We start from the raw sequence: 13,088 nt of genomic DNA, 5'->3' as shown, positions 1-13,088 counted from the left end.
TGGGACCTTTCAGTCCGCAGGCCGACGCTCTATCCACTGAGCCAAACCGGTTTCGGCTTTTATTGATTTTTTACAGAGAGGAAGGGAGAGGGATAGAGAGTTAGAAACATCGATGAGAGAGAAACATTGATCAGCTGCCTCCTGCACACCCCTTCCTGGGGATGTGCCCGCAACCAAGGTACATGCCCTTGACCAGAATCGAACCCATGACCCTTCAGTCTGCAGGCCGACGCTCTATCCACTGAGCCAAACTGGTTAGGGCTGCATGCTGATTTTTATTGTGAAGGGACCTGTTGTACCAATGGTACCTAGCAGGTGAAATAGGGTTTAGTCTTCAAGATAAGAGCTTTGCCTTGGCTGTTTGAAATTTCACTTGGGGCCTAGTGGCTTTTGTGAAACTCTCCTACCTTTGCCTGAAGTCATATGTGTCTACCTGCCCCTTACATTTCCTAATCTCCTGCCATAGATTAACTGTGCTACTTAATCTGTGCTACACTTGGGGTACAGCAATGAATAGGCAGATGCCACCCACGGCCTCTTAGAGCTTCCAGAAGAATAAGAACTACAGACAGGTAAACAGGATTGTTGGATCAAAAATACATTAGAGCCCTAGCTGGTTTGGCTCAGTGGATCGAGTGTTGGCCCTCGGACTGACTGGTCCCAGATTTGATTCCAGTCAAGGGCACATGCCCAGGTTGCAGGCTCAATCCCGTGTGGTGCGTGCAGGAGGCAGCCAATCAATGATTCTCTCATCATTGATGTTTCTATCTTTCTCTCCCTCTCCCTTCCTCTCTGAAATCAATAAAAAATATTTTATTTATTTAAATACATTTTATTGATTTTTTTACAGAGAGGAAGGGAGAGAGATAGAGAGTTAGAAACATCGATGAGAGAGAAACATCGATCAGCCGCCTCCTGCACATCTCCCACTGGGGATGTGCCCGCAACCCAGGTACATGCCCTTGACCGGAATTGAACCTGGGACCTTTCAGTCCGCAGGCCGATGCTCTATCCACTGAGCCAAACCAGTTTCGGCGATAAAAAATATTTTTAAAATTACATTAGAAATGTTTACGTTTGCTGAATAAAACACCTAAGGAGTGTCCTACTTGTATGGGGATATTTCTTTTCTTTTTTTTCTTTTTATTTCTTATGGGGATATTTTTAATCCATAGTTTCAGTTTCTTTAATGGCTGTAGATCTTTTCCAGTTTCCAGATCTTTTCCAGTTTCCAGTTTCTTCTTGGGGTTGTGCTATTAAATTATATAATTTCTAGGAATGTGTCCATTTCTTACAAGTTCAAATTTATTGGCATAAAGTTGTTCATAGTATGAGGGTATTTTTTAAATCCATGCTTAAATCTGTACTTTGTCCCCCTTTTCATTCCTAACAATGTTTATTATCCCCTCTTTTTCCTTCTTTCCAGTTTGTCTATTTTATTGGTCTTTAAAAACACACATACATAAGTCAGAGATTTTGCAGGAAGTAGACAGTTCACTCAAATTGGGTAATTTGAGTAGAATTTAATAAAGAGGTATTTATAAAGGTGTAGAAAGAATATAGTACCATTATAAGGAATAGGACAGTACCCTGGGACTCATAATAGTTGGCGGTTACCACTTTAGGTCAAGGGCCAGAGGATGAAGCCATTACCAAAACCTGGGGACAGAGAAGGCTGTCTGGTAGGCAGATAATTTCAACATCTATTTCACATGGACTCTAGGGTGGCAGCCCTCTCCTGAATCATATCCACTCTCTCTGGATCTGTATCTGCTTTCTTCTTGCCTCTTGAGGCCTAGGCGTGGCAAAGGCTCCCCACTCTTGCTAGCACCAGCAGTGCTTCACTTTCCTTTATGAATTCCCCTGAACCCTGCTCACATTTTGGTAAATGTGCCTGTCACCAAATTCCCCTCAGCTACTGACTCAGATGTGCTATTTGTTTCCTATCAGGGCCCTGACGGACACCATCTCCATCTCTGTTGCCAATAAATTTGAACTTACAGGAAATGGACACATTCCTAGAAATTACATAATTTAATGATACAACCCCAAGAAGAAACTGGAATAGATCTGCAGCCGTTAAAGAAAGTGAAACTATTTTCTTTGTCCTTGTTCAGCTTCCTCTCCCTCCCTCAAACATCAGCGCTCTAAAACATAATCGTTGTCCTCAAGTCCCCTGCATGACTCCATCTCTTTATTTTCAGCAGTCACCTCAGCTCTCACGTTATGGTGAAAATAGAGGCCACGTGGGCTGATTTACTTTAATTTATAGTTGGAGGAAATTTAAATGCGTGCAGGCCCAGGCCTCCTCACCTCATTCTAGTCCAGCCTCTTTTTCTGGATCCTGTGCCCTCCGGCCACTTCAGTCAGGCTTCTCTACTCTGTGTCTTCAGTCTCTCTATTTTTCCTTCTTTCTTTTTTCTTATAGCATAGCATAGAAATGTCAGGATGTGTTCATTTTTTACGAACAAAATCCCTTTTTTGTTCTGTTTCTTATTTTCACTGCCCCTTATCTTTCTCCTACCCAACAAGCCAAGCTTCTCCCTTTCAACTCACATAATTTCTTCAGCTACTGCTCTCTGGCTTTTGAATAAATAGGATTACTTAAACAGATAAAAGTAAAGACTTTACTTTCACATTTACACTTGATATTAGCCAAAAGGCCGAAAAGCGATTTTACTTTCACATTTGAATTACATTTGTTTCACATGTAAGACTGCCTGAAAACAAGTCAGAAGAAACTATTAATGATCTTGACTATAACTGTTTATTTCATTTTCAGCCGACTTAAAAAATATAGTTTTATTTATTTCAGAGAGTAAGGGAAAGAGATAAATATCAATGATGAGAGAGAATCATTGATTGGCTGCCTCCTGCAAGCCCCACACTGGGGATCAAACCCACAACCTGGTACGTGACCTGATCAGGAATTGAACTGTGACCTCCTGGTTCATAGATTAATGCTCAACCACTGAGCTACCGGCTAGGTCAGCCTTTTTTTTTTTTTCTTCTTCAACATTAAATAGTTTGGAGTTTTAAGTTCTATTCTACTTACCCTATATAATAAAGAGCTAATATGCTAATTAGACTGAACAGCAGAACGACTGTTCAGACATCCTTCTGAACGACCTTCCAGACAAAGCTGGGGCTGCAAGGGCTGGCTGAGGCTGCGAGCGCCTGCGAGGGCCGGCTGGGGCAGCTGAGGGTGCTATGCCTGAGCCCCTTGCATGAATTTCGTGCATCAGGCCTCTAGTCCTATGTAATAAAAGGCTAATAAGCAAATTGACCCCTCGACTGGGAGTTTGACCTGGAGTTTGACCAGGGGGCAGGGCCAGCCCACCAACTGCCCGCAGCCCCTCCCCCCAGCCAGCCTGGCCTAATTGACCCGATTGGTGGGGGCCGGCTGGACCCCACCCATGCACAAATGCATGCACTGGGACTCTAGTCTTTAAATGAATGAGTTAGCATAAAACTTAAATGGCTGACATCACCACTAAATTGTTTGTGGACCAGAAATATATTAAAAAGCAGCTTCATTGTATATTTCAATCATGAGCTTCAAATACTCTAAGCAGAATTTGGATATGACTACATTTGTTTAACCCTGACTTGATGCTGATGATGGTTCCAGGATATCTCTGGTTTCATATCCAACACATCTGTACCCATAATATATTCCCTCCTATTCTTGCTCCTGTTTCTCCATGTTACCCAGGATTAATGAAAAGAAAGTCACCTTTCAGAAAGGGCAATTAATATTACAGTCATCAACTTCAGTTTCTACCATGGGTACTCCTGATTTACTCTGTTCAAAAGCTGAGGGTTACTTCCTGGAGCGGCAAGACAAAAATCAACACCCTATCCTGCTCTATCTAAACCCTGGTAGTTGATCTCCAGCGAGGCCATCAGGGATACGTTGAGGAGGACTGAGGCTGGACCAGGAGCCAGCTGGCTCTTGTCACTCATTGTGTGCTCTCCTTCAAGCTGGCTGAGAATCTCCAAGTTGCAGCAGGACGGTCACTTTCTGTTCTACATCTCCTCGGCCTCTGTCCCTTCAGGACTCTCTTCCTCCTAACACTTTATTTTGAAAAATTTCAATCCTACAAAAAAAGTTGAGAGAACGATAAAACTAACCTCTGTTCATCCTTCACCTAGCAGCTGATAACATTTTGCTTAACAAATATCCTTCGATAAGCTCCTTCTCTGTTACATCAGGCAGTGTCTGTTTCTAGTGACTAGGGACTTTGGCTGCCAGAACCACAAACAGGAAATTCTGAGAAACATGTGACAAACTGTTCAACCTCACTGCCTTTTTAAAAATTACATAGCAAGAGAAGGAGATACAATTTTTTCCATGATAATATCCCTCTTGGGGCAGGGTGTTGGGAGAGAAGTTCCCTCTGTTATTCTGTCGTGGAATGTAACCTGGCACTAAGTCTGCCGGGCAGTTTCACAGTGTGCAGGATGTTACAATAGGGAAAACCCGGAACTGTCCCCGATACAGATTTCAGTTTTTTTCTTTTTTTTTTAAGTATGGTATATTCATATAATGAATACTATGAAAGCATGAAAAAAACCATATAACTCTCGATAGAAATAAATTGCCCAAGATATATAGGTAAATAAAAATGCTGTTTGCAAAAAAATATATGCGGGGTGCGGGGGGGCGCCCCACCCTCTGCGCTGAGGGCTTCCACCCCGGGCCCTGCAGCCACACTAGCAGCCACCCGGCTGGGCTGTCCCTGGCGGACGAGGGCGTCTCCTGCTCGGTCAGCACCGCCAGCGGCGGCCAGATGCAGGCGGACCGAGGAGTCCGGGCGCCGCGGGGAGCCGGGAGCCCGGAGCCCGGGCTGGGAGCCCCGTGGCCCGGGCAGAGCGCCGGTTGAAGATGCGGAGACGTACGGAGAAGAGCATGGTGAACAGGGACCTATTTCTACAACAAAATAGTCTCTAACTGGGACCATATCAAGACGCTGAAAAAGAGGTGGATAATGAAAGTGGAGGATCACGAGGGAGACGGATCGCAGTGTTGTCGGCTCTGCGGGAGTCTCCTCGCAGCTCGGTTCGCCGAGTCCAGAAAGAGTGGGGCGGGGCGGGGCATCTTCACGTCCAAAGCAGAACTCAGCGTTTTCATACGTGGACTCTGAGTCACTGGTTCAAGTCCTTCCAGAACTGCCCCTCTCACTCCGACTCCATGTTGCTGCTGAATTGGTCCAGGCTGCCTTCCTTCGGTGAAACCGAAGAAAAACGATGAAGGCAAGGGACTAGGCATGCGGTTCAAAGGGCCATTTGGGCCTGGAGGAAAGGGGTCCGCGTTGGAGCTGAAATCTGTGGCTGCTGGTTTACAAGCATGCCCCAAGCCAGGGTGCTCCGTCAGGCTTACTGCCTGTAACACACCGACCTCGGTGTTTGACCACATCCAAAATAACGCATGTAAGAGGCTCTCTGGCTTAGTAATCCAAGTAAGGGCGCTTGTTTCCAGGCTCCTTCCTCTCGGCGTTTACAGCACAGCAAGTGCTGCTGCTGAAGACAATAGAGTAAGCAACAAGCTATGAATTTGGCCAGAATAAACAAAGGCTGGTAAATATATGTATATATATATATATTTGGCAAAAAATGTATACATACTTTAAAAGCTGATAGCTCAATTTTGAAAATGAAATGTATTTTAATAAACACTGCCTTTATAATTATTCAAAGTGTGTGTATACATTTTGGGGGGATACTCTACATATGCAGAATGATTACATATTTGTAAACACATATATCTAGACTTATATCTACATATGAATAGGCAAAATCTGGGGACAGACATTTAATTCATTAACAGTGGTTATCTTTGGGTGGTAGGATAATAGGTGATTTAAATTTTTATCTTTATTCTTACCTATATTGTCTGAACTTTTCATAACAAATATAAAATTTATAATTAGAAAAAATAAAGCTATGTGGACAAGTTTTTTTAAAGTATCAAAAAAAAAATGCCCAAAAAAAAAAAACAACAAAGAAAAACAACAACTCTATCTCCATTGGCCCCTGTATCATGGTCTAAAGTCCATGTTTATTTCCTTGGCACCAAAGTCCTCTGCAGGCTCTTTAACTCCTCCAGGTGGAGGTAGTGGCTTCCCTGGTACCATAATCTATTTATAGGGCTATAAACCAACTCCTTGAGGAAAGCATTTTCCCCAGTACCAGCTCAATGTTCAGCACCTAGTAAGGTGCTCAAGAGAGGTTTGTTGAATGACTGAGTGATTGTGATGAGCACTGAGATTTGACAGATAGGTTAGGGCCAGGCTAAGAAGTAATAAACCAAAGCTTTGAGGAACCTTTGCCCTGGGGATTAGAGGGCTCCTTTTGTTATTCTCATTACCTCTTCAACCTGGGCAAAAGCCAGTGGAGCAAGAGTGGTTTGACTCATTTGGTTCCTAGTGTCTATGAGATAGTCCAGCAATGGCAGTACCATCGGGGGCTGGCCCAACTCAGTGGGGACAGTAGTAGAAGGGAGCGAACCAAGTCTCCTGGTCAGTTCAGGCTTCGGGAAAACTCCTACCCTCTCAGCTGTTGAGCTGATGATAACCCTCCCTCTCAAACGTGAGTGTGTTCAAAATGCTCTGTGTGGCTAGCCTAGTTAACTAACAGGTAAACTTGACTTTGCAAAGGCAAATAATATTCTTCATAGTTGTAATTTAAAAATTCCTCACTTTCCAAACTAAATACAAGATCTCAGAGAGATAGGGACCAAACTTTAACACTGGTTTCTGAGGGGAGGAGAGTGAGATGGGAAGAGACACACAAGGGGAATTTTCACTTTCACTCAGTAGATCTCTAGTTGTTTGCCTTTTTACAGTGGGCATACATTTGTGTGTTAGATTTACAATTAAAAATTAAAAATACTTTAAACACGGTCGTACTACGGTTCTTGACTTCTCCTCACCTTCTCATATGCTTTTAATCCTCATCTTGATCTCCAACCCACCCAAATAAACTCCTTCTATGTACCTCTTCTCAGAAAATGATCTAGTGGAAATTGTGAGGCCTTGGGAATCAGACCAGCGTTTGAATCCCAAATCAGTGTGAATGTGGTTAAGTATCTTACTTCTCTGAGTCTAGTCTCCTTATTTGTGTGGATGGAAGTGACACCTACCTTCTCAATTTTTGTGTAGTTTGGGTCAGCAGCTTTGCTCATTTAATGTGGATGTGAATCACCCGGGATGTTGTTAAAGTGCAGACTCTTGTTCAGTAGGTCTGAAGTGGGCCCCAGAGTCTGCATTTCTAAGAACTCCTAGGTGGTGTTGATGGGAGTGATGCATAGATTATACTTTGGATTGCAAGGGATTAACGACATAACAAATGAGGAAGCCCTGTCACAAATGTCCCACCTACGCTGGTTCCTCTCCTCTTGAGTGGGCCTGACCTTCTGGCTGTTGGAATGAGCTCATCTCAGAAAATTCCCGAGATCCACTCAGGTGCAGCCCAACACATCTGAGCTTTAACCTATTCCTTTTTTATCTCAACTTTAATATTCTTCTTTTCTTCCTAAGTATTTCATCTGTTTTTTGCCTAACAATAATACGGGCATCTGGATTGATAGTTTTTGTTAAAAAACAGCTTTATTGATATATAATTGATATACAATAAATTACACTTAAAGTGTATCATTTAACAACTTCTAATGTACATATACACCTATGAAGTAATCATAAAACTCGAGATAATGAGCATATCCATCACCTCCCATGTGTCTTAATTTTCCTGATGATCCCCCCAGCCCTCAAAACTAATTCGCTTTCTGTTACGTAGATTAGTTTGCCTTTTCTAAAGAGTTTTATATAAAGAATTCATACAGTATATATTCTTTTTTTTGGGGGGTGGGGCTGGCTACTTTCTTTTTTTTTATTTGAATCAGGATCTTTATTATGTTTTCCTTTTAATAACACGGGAGGAAATAAGCACATACAAAATTTCATCCAAATTGTCATCACTAGACTCTGATGATACTGACTGTAAGAGATTCTGAAGAAGATGCAATGGAGAAATAAGGAATAAGTTTTTCTGTAAATTTATCAGCGATTCCATACATATATGACCGTTTATTCAAATTATAAAATGAAATCTCTCCCAACTCATAGTCCAGAAAAATGCCAACCTTCCGTTGTCCTGTAGGGATGACGCCACATGTCCGAGTCAAGAGCTGATGTTGCCAATATCCATTGTTTGCCGATGGTGATATGGGAGTATTTAGGACGAAGGATTCTTTACACACACCTAAGAAACATTCCCCTGCGCCTATTATTTCTACTGCCCAAAAATGCCTGCCAGCATCAACTTCCTCAGAACTCAGGACAGCTGGGGAAGAAGTAAGTGCCTGGGGATTAGGAAGACCATCTGGTCTCCTATAGGTCACACTTTTTCTATCACTTGCCATAACGAGGTCTGGATGGGCAGTTTCAGAATCCAGTGTCAACTCTAGCTGAAAGGTGCGGATCATTTCATGCAGGCCCAAGTAACGTGGGGGGAGAGTGAAAATCTCCTGTAATTCACATGAAAACACTGTTAGGGTCTCTCGGTTTCCATAGCTGTTGTGGATCCTTTCAATACCTGTGAGTAAATCTTCATCTGTCTGCAAACTCTTCTCTTCTGTTTTACTTAACAGACTGCTTAGCCTGAACCTAAGGTGTGAAATTTGCCTTTCATATTCAATTAGTTTTTCTTCAGCATCATTCTCTTCCATAAGTAGATCTTTATCAATTTCACCGTGCTCTACTTCAAAGAAACTCTTCATTTCTTCACATTCATGGTCCAATTCCTCCCTCTCTTTTTCCATCTTTCTCTTTACTTCCCAAGTATTTTCATCTTGTTTTCTATATACAGTTTCAGCATTTTCGAGGTTATTAGTGAAGGTCCCAATGTGCCTTTTGAGGATCTCCCTGTGACTAGCTGCAGCTTCCTCAATGGGGATCAGGGGCTGATCCGGGAGGTCTAAGGAGCCCTTGCACTGGGGACACAGCAGCTCCAGGCTTTTCTCACAGAACAGGGTCAGAACCTCATTGTGCTTCGCACACAGGGGTATTTCTTCCTGCATTTTCCTCTGGCTCCCTGAGGTGGGAATCTGCTCAACAATCTCAGTCACGTAACATAAATGGGTGTTCCTCTTCAAGCTCCTGTCAGGGCAGTGGTGGAGGCAGACAGGACAGGGAAAGGTGCCCTGTAGACCTTCCCAGCGCTGGTGGATGCAGGAGTGACAGAAGTTGTGCCCACAGGCAATGGTCACTGGGTCTCTCAGGTAATCCAGGCAGATGGGACAGCTGGCCGCTGCTTGGAGCTTAGCCAGGGAAGCTGCAAAGGCCATGGTGCAGTGAAGGTGTCTATCAGAAGAGACTCCCTGCAGTTGGTGTGATCCTCCAGGAGCGAGGAAAAGTGAGAAGCTGAGGTCTGCTCAGGCCTCCCTCTCTGTGCAACTCAGTTGGAGCTTCCAAGGACAGTTCCAGTGGGCAGCTGACGTCCAGTCTTCTGTCACCTACTCCTGTAGTTAATGTCAGGTTCCCCAAGTGAAGATCAGCTGTGGACTCTGGTCAAAATCCAAGCACCACCCAAGTCACAAGTGGTTTCTGGAGCCTGCTCCTTTGAGTGAGTCCCTGAAGTGTGTCTCCAAGAGTCTCTGAAGCCAGTCTCCTACCCGTTAAATACTTAGTAATGTGGGCCTGGCCTATATATACCACTAGGAGGGTTAATCTCTTTAAGGCCTCACCCACCAAAGGCTCCTCCCTGGAGGTGAGACACGTAGGCCAGGGTGGGGGTAGGAGGATGTTCAGAAGTCTGTTTGATGTGATCTCCTCTTATTCCTAGAGGGGAATAAGAAGGACTAACCTTGTTAATATGCATAATCTAATTAGCACCTTTGTAATCATCCCTTGAACGTCCCTACACCCTTTAATCCCATTCTACTGAGGAGGAAACTGAAATTAAAGGTAAAATCTTTTCCTGGCTTGTTTGGATCAGAGGATAGAGCATTGGCCTGCAAGTGAAGGGTTCCAGGTTTGATTCCAGACAAGGGCACATACCAGGGTTATGGGCTCAGTCCCCAGAGGGGGGCGTGCAGGAGCTGATCAATGATTCTCTCACATCACTGATGTTTCTATCATTCTCTCCTTCTCCTTTCCTCTCTGAAATAAATAAAATAAATTTTAACAAAAAGTTAAAACAACGGTCCCTCTGAGGCTGAGATGGTCCCCTGAGGCTGTGAGGCTGAGACGGTCCCCATGTGGCTGTGAGGCTGAAAGGGTCCCCATGAGGTTGTGAGGCTGAGAGGCTGAGACGGTCCCCGTGAGGCTGTGAGGCTGAAACGGTCCCTGTGAGGCTGAGATGGTCCCCGTGAGGCTGTGAGGCTGAGACGGTCCCCGTGAGGCTGAGACGGTCCCCGTGAGGCTGTGAGGCTGAGATGGTCCTTGTGAGACTGAGATGGTCCAAGTGAGGCTGGGACAGTCCCAGTGAGGCTGAGACGGTCCAGTGAAGTTGAGACGGTCCCTGTCTGGCTGAGATGCCTGGCTACTTTCCTTCAGCATAATTAGTTAATTTATGTTGTTGTGCATATTGATAGTTCATTCATAGCTTATTGCTAATAGTATTCCATTATATGGATATATACCACAATTTGTTATCCATTCACCTGTTGATGGATGTTTATATTATTTCCAGATTTGGCTATTACAAAGTTGCTATGAATTTCTGTGTAGAAGTCTTTGTATAGATCTATGTTTTCATTTTCTCTTGGGTAAGTACCTAAAGTGGAGTGGCTGGATCATGTGGGCACTGTATATTTATCATAAAAAAACAACAACCAAACACCTGTCACACTGTTTTCCAAAGTAGCTGTACCACTTACATTTTGTCAACAAAAAGTCACTGCCACCAATCTAATACCAACAGGGGTCCCCAATCTGGGGTGCAGTAAAAGGAGAAACTTTATTCAGGTAAACAGTTTGCAAACTGTGGAGATGCAATATCCTGAGGAAGCCAAAAACACTCCAGACTAAAGAAAGGCTGCTTTTATTTGTTTATTAACTTTATTTGTTTTTAAAATATGTTTTTATTGATTTCAGAGAGGAAGGAAGAGGGAGAAATAGAAAAAGCATTGATGAGAGCGAATCATCTATTGTGTGCCTCCTGCATGCCTCCTACTGGGGACCCAGCATGCAACCCAGGCATATGCCAGGACCGGGAATCGAGCTGATGACCTCTTGGTTCCTGGGTCAACACTCAACCAACGGAGCCACACCTGGCTGGGCTATTTATTGACTTTAAGTAATTTTTTATTTTTTAATTATAGCTGACATAAAATATTATGTTACTCTCAGGTATACAACCCAGTGATTAGACATTATATAACTTACTAAGTGATCACCCCGATATATCTAGTACCCATCTGACACCATACATAGTTATTACAATATTATGGACAATATTCCCTATGCTGTACTTTACATCCCTGTGATCATTTTGTAACTACCAATTTGTACTTCTTAATCCTGTCATCTTTATCATCCTATCCCCCAGTCTCCCTCCCCTCTGGCATCTATCAGTCTGATCTTTGTATCTTTAAGTCTGTTCTATACTGTTTGTCATTTTTTTTTTTAGGTTCCACATATAAACAAAATCATATGGCATTTGTCTTCCTCTGTCTGACTTATTTCACTCAGCACGATACTCTCTAGGCCCATCCATGTTGTTGCATCTGGCAAGGTTTCATTCTTTTTTTATGGCTGTGTCATTGTATATATGCCAATCATCTATTGATGAACACTTAGGTTGTTTCCACATCCTGGCTATTGTAAGTAATGCTGCAATGAACATATGGATGTATATGTCTTTTTTATTTAGTGTTTTGTTGTGTGTTTTTTTGGAAGTGAAATTGCTGGGTCCTTCTTTGTCTCTTGTTATATAGCTTTTGTTTTAAAATCTACTTTGTCTGGTATAAGTACTGCTATCCCAGTTTGTTTCCATTTTCATGAGATACCTTTTACCATCCCTTTACTTTCAGTCTATGTGTTATTGTTGTTTTTTTTATCTGAAATGAGTCTCTTGTATGCCGGGAGCCGGTCCATCCTTGCTGTTTCAAGGGACCTGGCATATATGGCATACTGTTCTTAATATGTTTGCTCACCTTCTTGGCGCTATGTGTTTTAACCAAAGGTTGTTTCCCCGGCTAGGGATTTTTCCCTGAGGTTAGGGAGGGGATAAAACCCCTTAATTAAGTGCCAGGCGGGTAGTTAATCACTTTAACTACAAACAGTCACACTTAAGCTACATAATCTTTACTCCCTTGAATGGAGATAAGAAACGCCCTAACCGTTGGAATAGAAATTGATAGGTTTAAAATCAACTGGTATAAATACAGATGTAACAGAGACAGAACCTAGAGACAGAACCTAGACACAGAACCTAGAGAGAGAACCTAGGGAGAGAACATGGCAAAAGATCCTGGACAGAACCTGGCTACAGAACTTGGCTGGAGAACCTAGACAGAACATTGCAAGAGAACCTAGACAGAACTTGGCTGGAGACCCTGACAAGAGAACCCGGCTATGATGATAAACTGAACGCTGTCTCTGTGTCATTCCTTCTTCGCTGACTCCGTCCACACCTTTGGGAACCCCTGGACCTGTTGGGGTTGGAGCCCAACACTTGTAGACAGCATATGTAAGGGTCTTGTTTTGTTATCCATTCAGCCTCCATGTGTCTTTTGATAGAAGCATTTAATCCATCTGCATTTAAAGTAATTGTTGATAGACATGTACTTATTCCTATTTTATTATTCATATTTTAATTCTTCTGCTTCTGCTGCTTCTGCTGCTTCTTCTTTTTTCCCCCTCCCCCGCCTCCTCCCTCTCTTCCTCTTCCTCTTCCTTCTCCTCCTCTTCTTGTTCCCTTTCTCCTCCTGCTCCTCCTACTACTACTCTTAGTTCTCCTACTTCAAAAAGGCCCTTGGGCCCTAGCCTGTTTGGCTTGGTGGATAGAATGTGGGCCTGCTGACTGAAGGGTCCTGGGTTCTATTTCAGTCAAGGGCACATGCTAGGGTTGCGGGCTTGATT

The 13,088-nt window shown here is 43.3% G+C and overlaps 1 protein-coding gene across 1 annotated transcript; it reads right to left on the bottom strand.

The window, feature by feature from the left end:
* Window positions 1-7,833: 7,833 nt before the first annotated feature.
* LOC139003221 (tripartite motif-containing protein 60-like) lies at window positions 7,834-9,349 on the bottom strand. Its single transcript, XM_070404807.1, has one exon. The coding sequence runs from the start codon at window positions 9,347-9,349 to the stop codon at window positions 7,982-7,984; it is 1,368 nt and encodes a 455-aa protein (XP_070260908.1). The 3' UTR covers window positions 7,834-7,981.
* Between the last annotated feature and the right edge of the window lie 3,739 nt (window positions 9,350-13,088).

Source organism: Myotis yumanensis, unplaced genomic scaffold (assembly GCF_028538775.1).
Source record: "Myotis yumanensis isolate MYYU_CA2020_CCGP unplaced genomic scaffold, mMyoYum1.0.hap1 SCAF_1, whole genome shotgun sequence".
NCBI classification, from domain to species: Eukaryota; Metazoa; Chordata; class Mammalia; order Chiroptera; family Vespertilionidae; genus Myotis; species Myotis yumanensis.
Note: the sequence above shows the minus strand (reverse complement) of the source record. Positions and strands in the feature narration are given on the sequence as shown.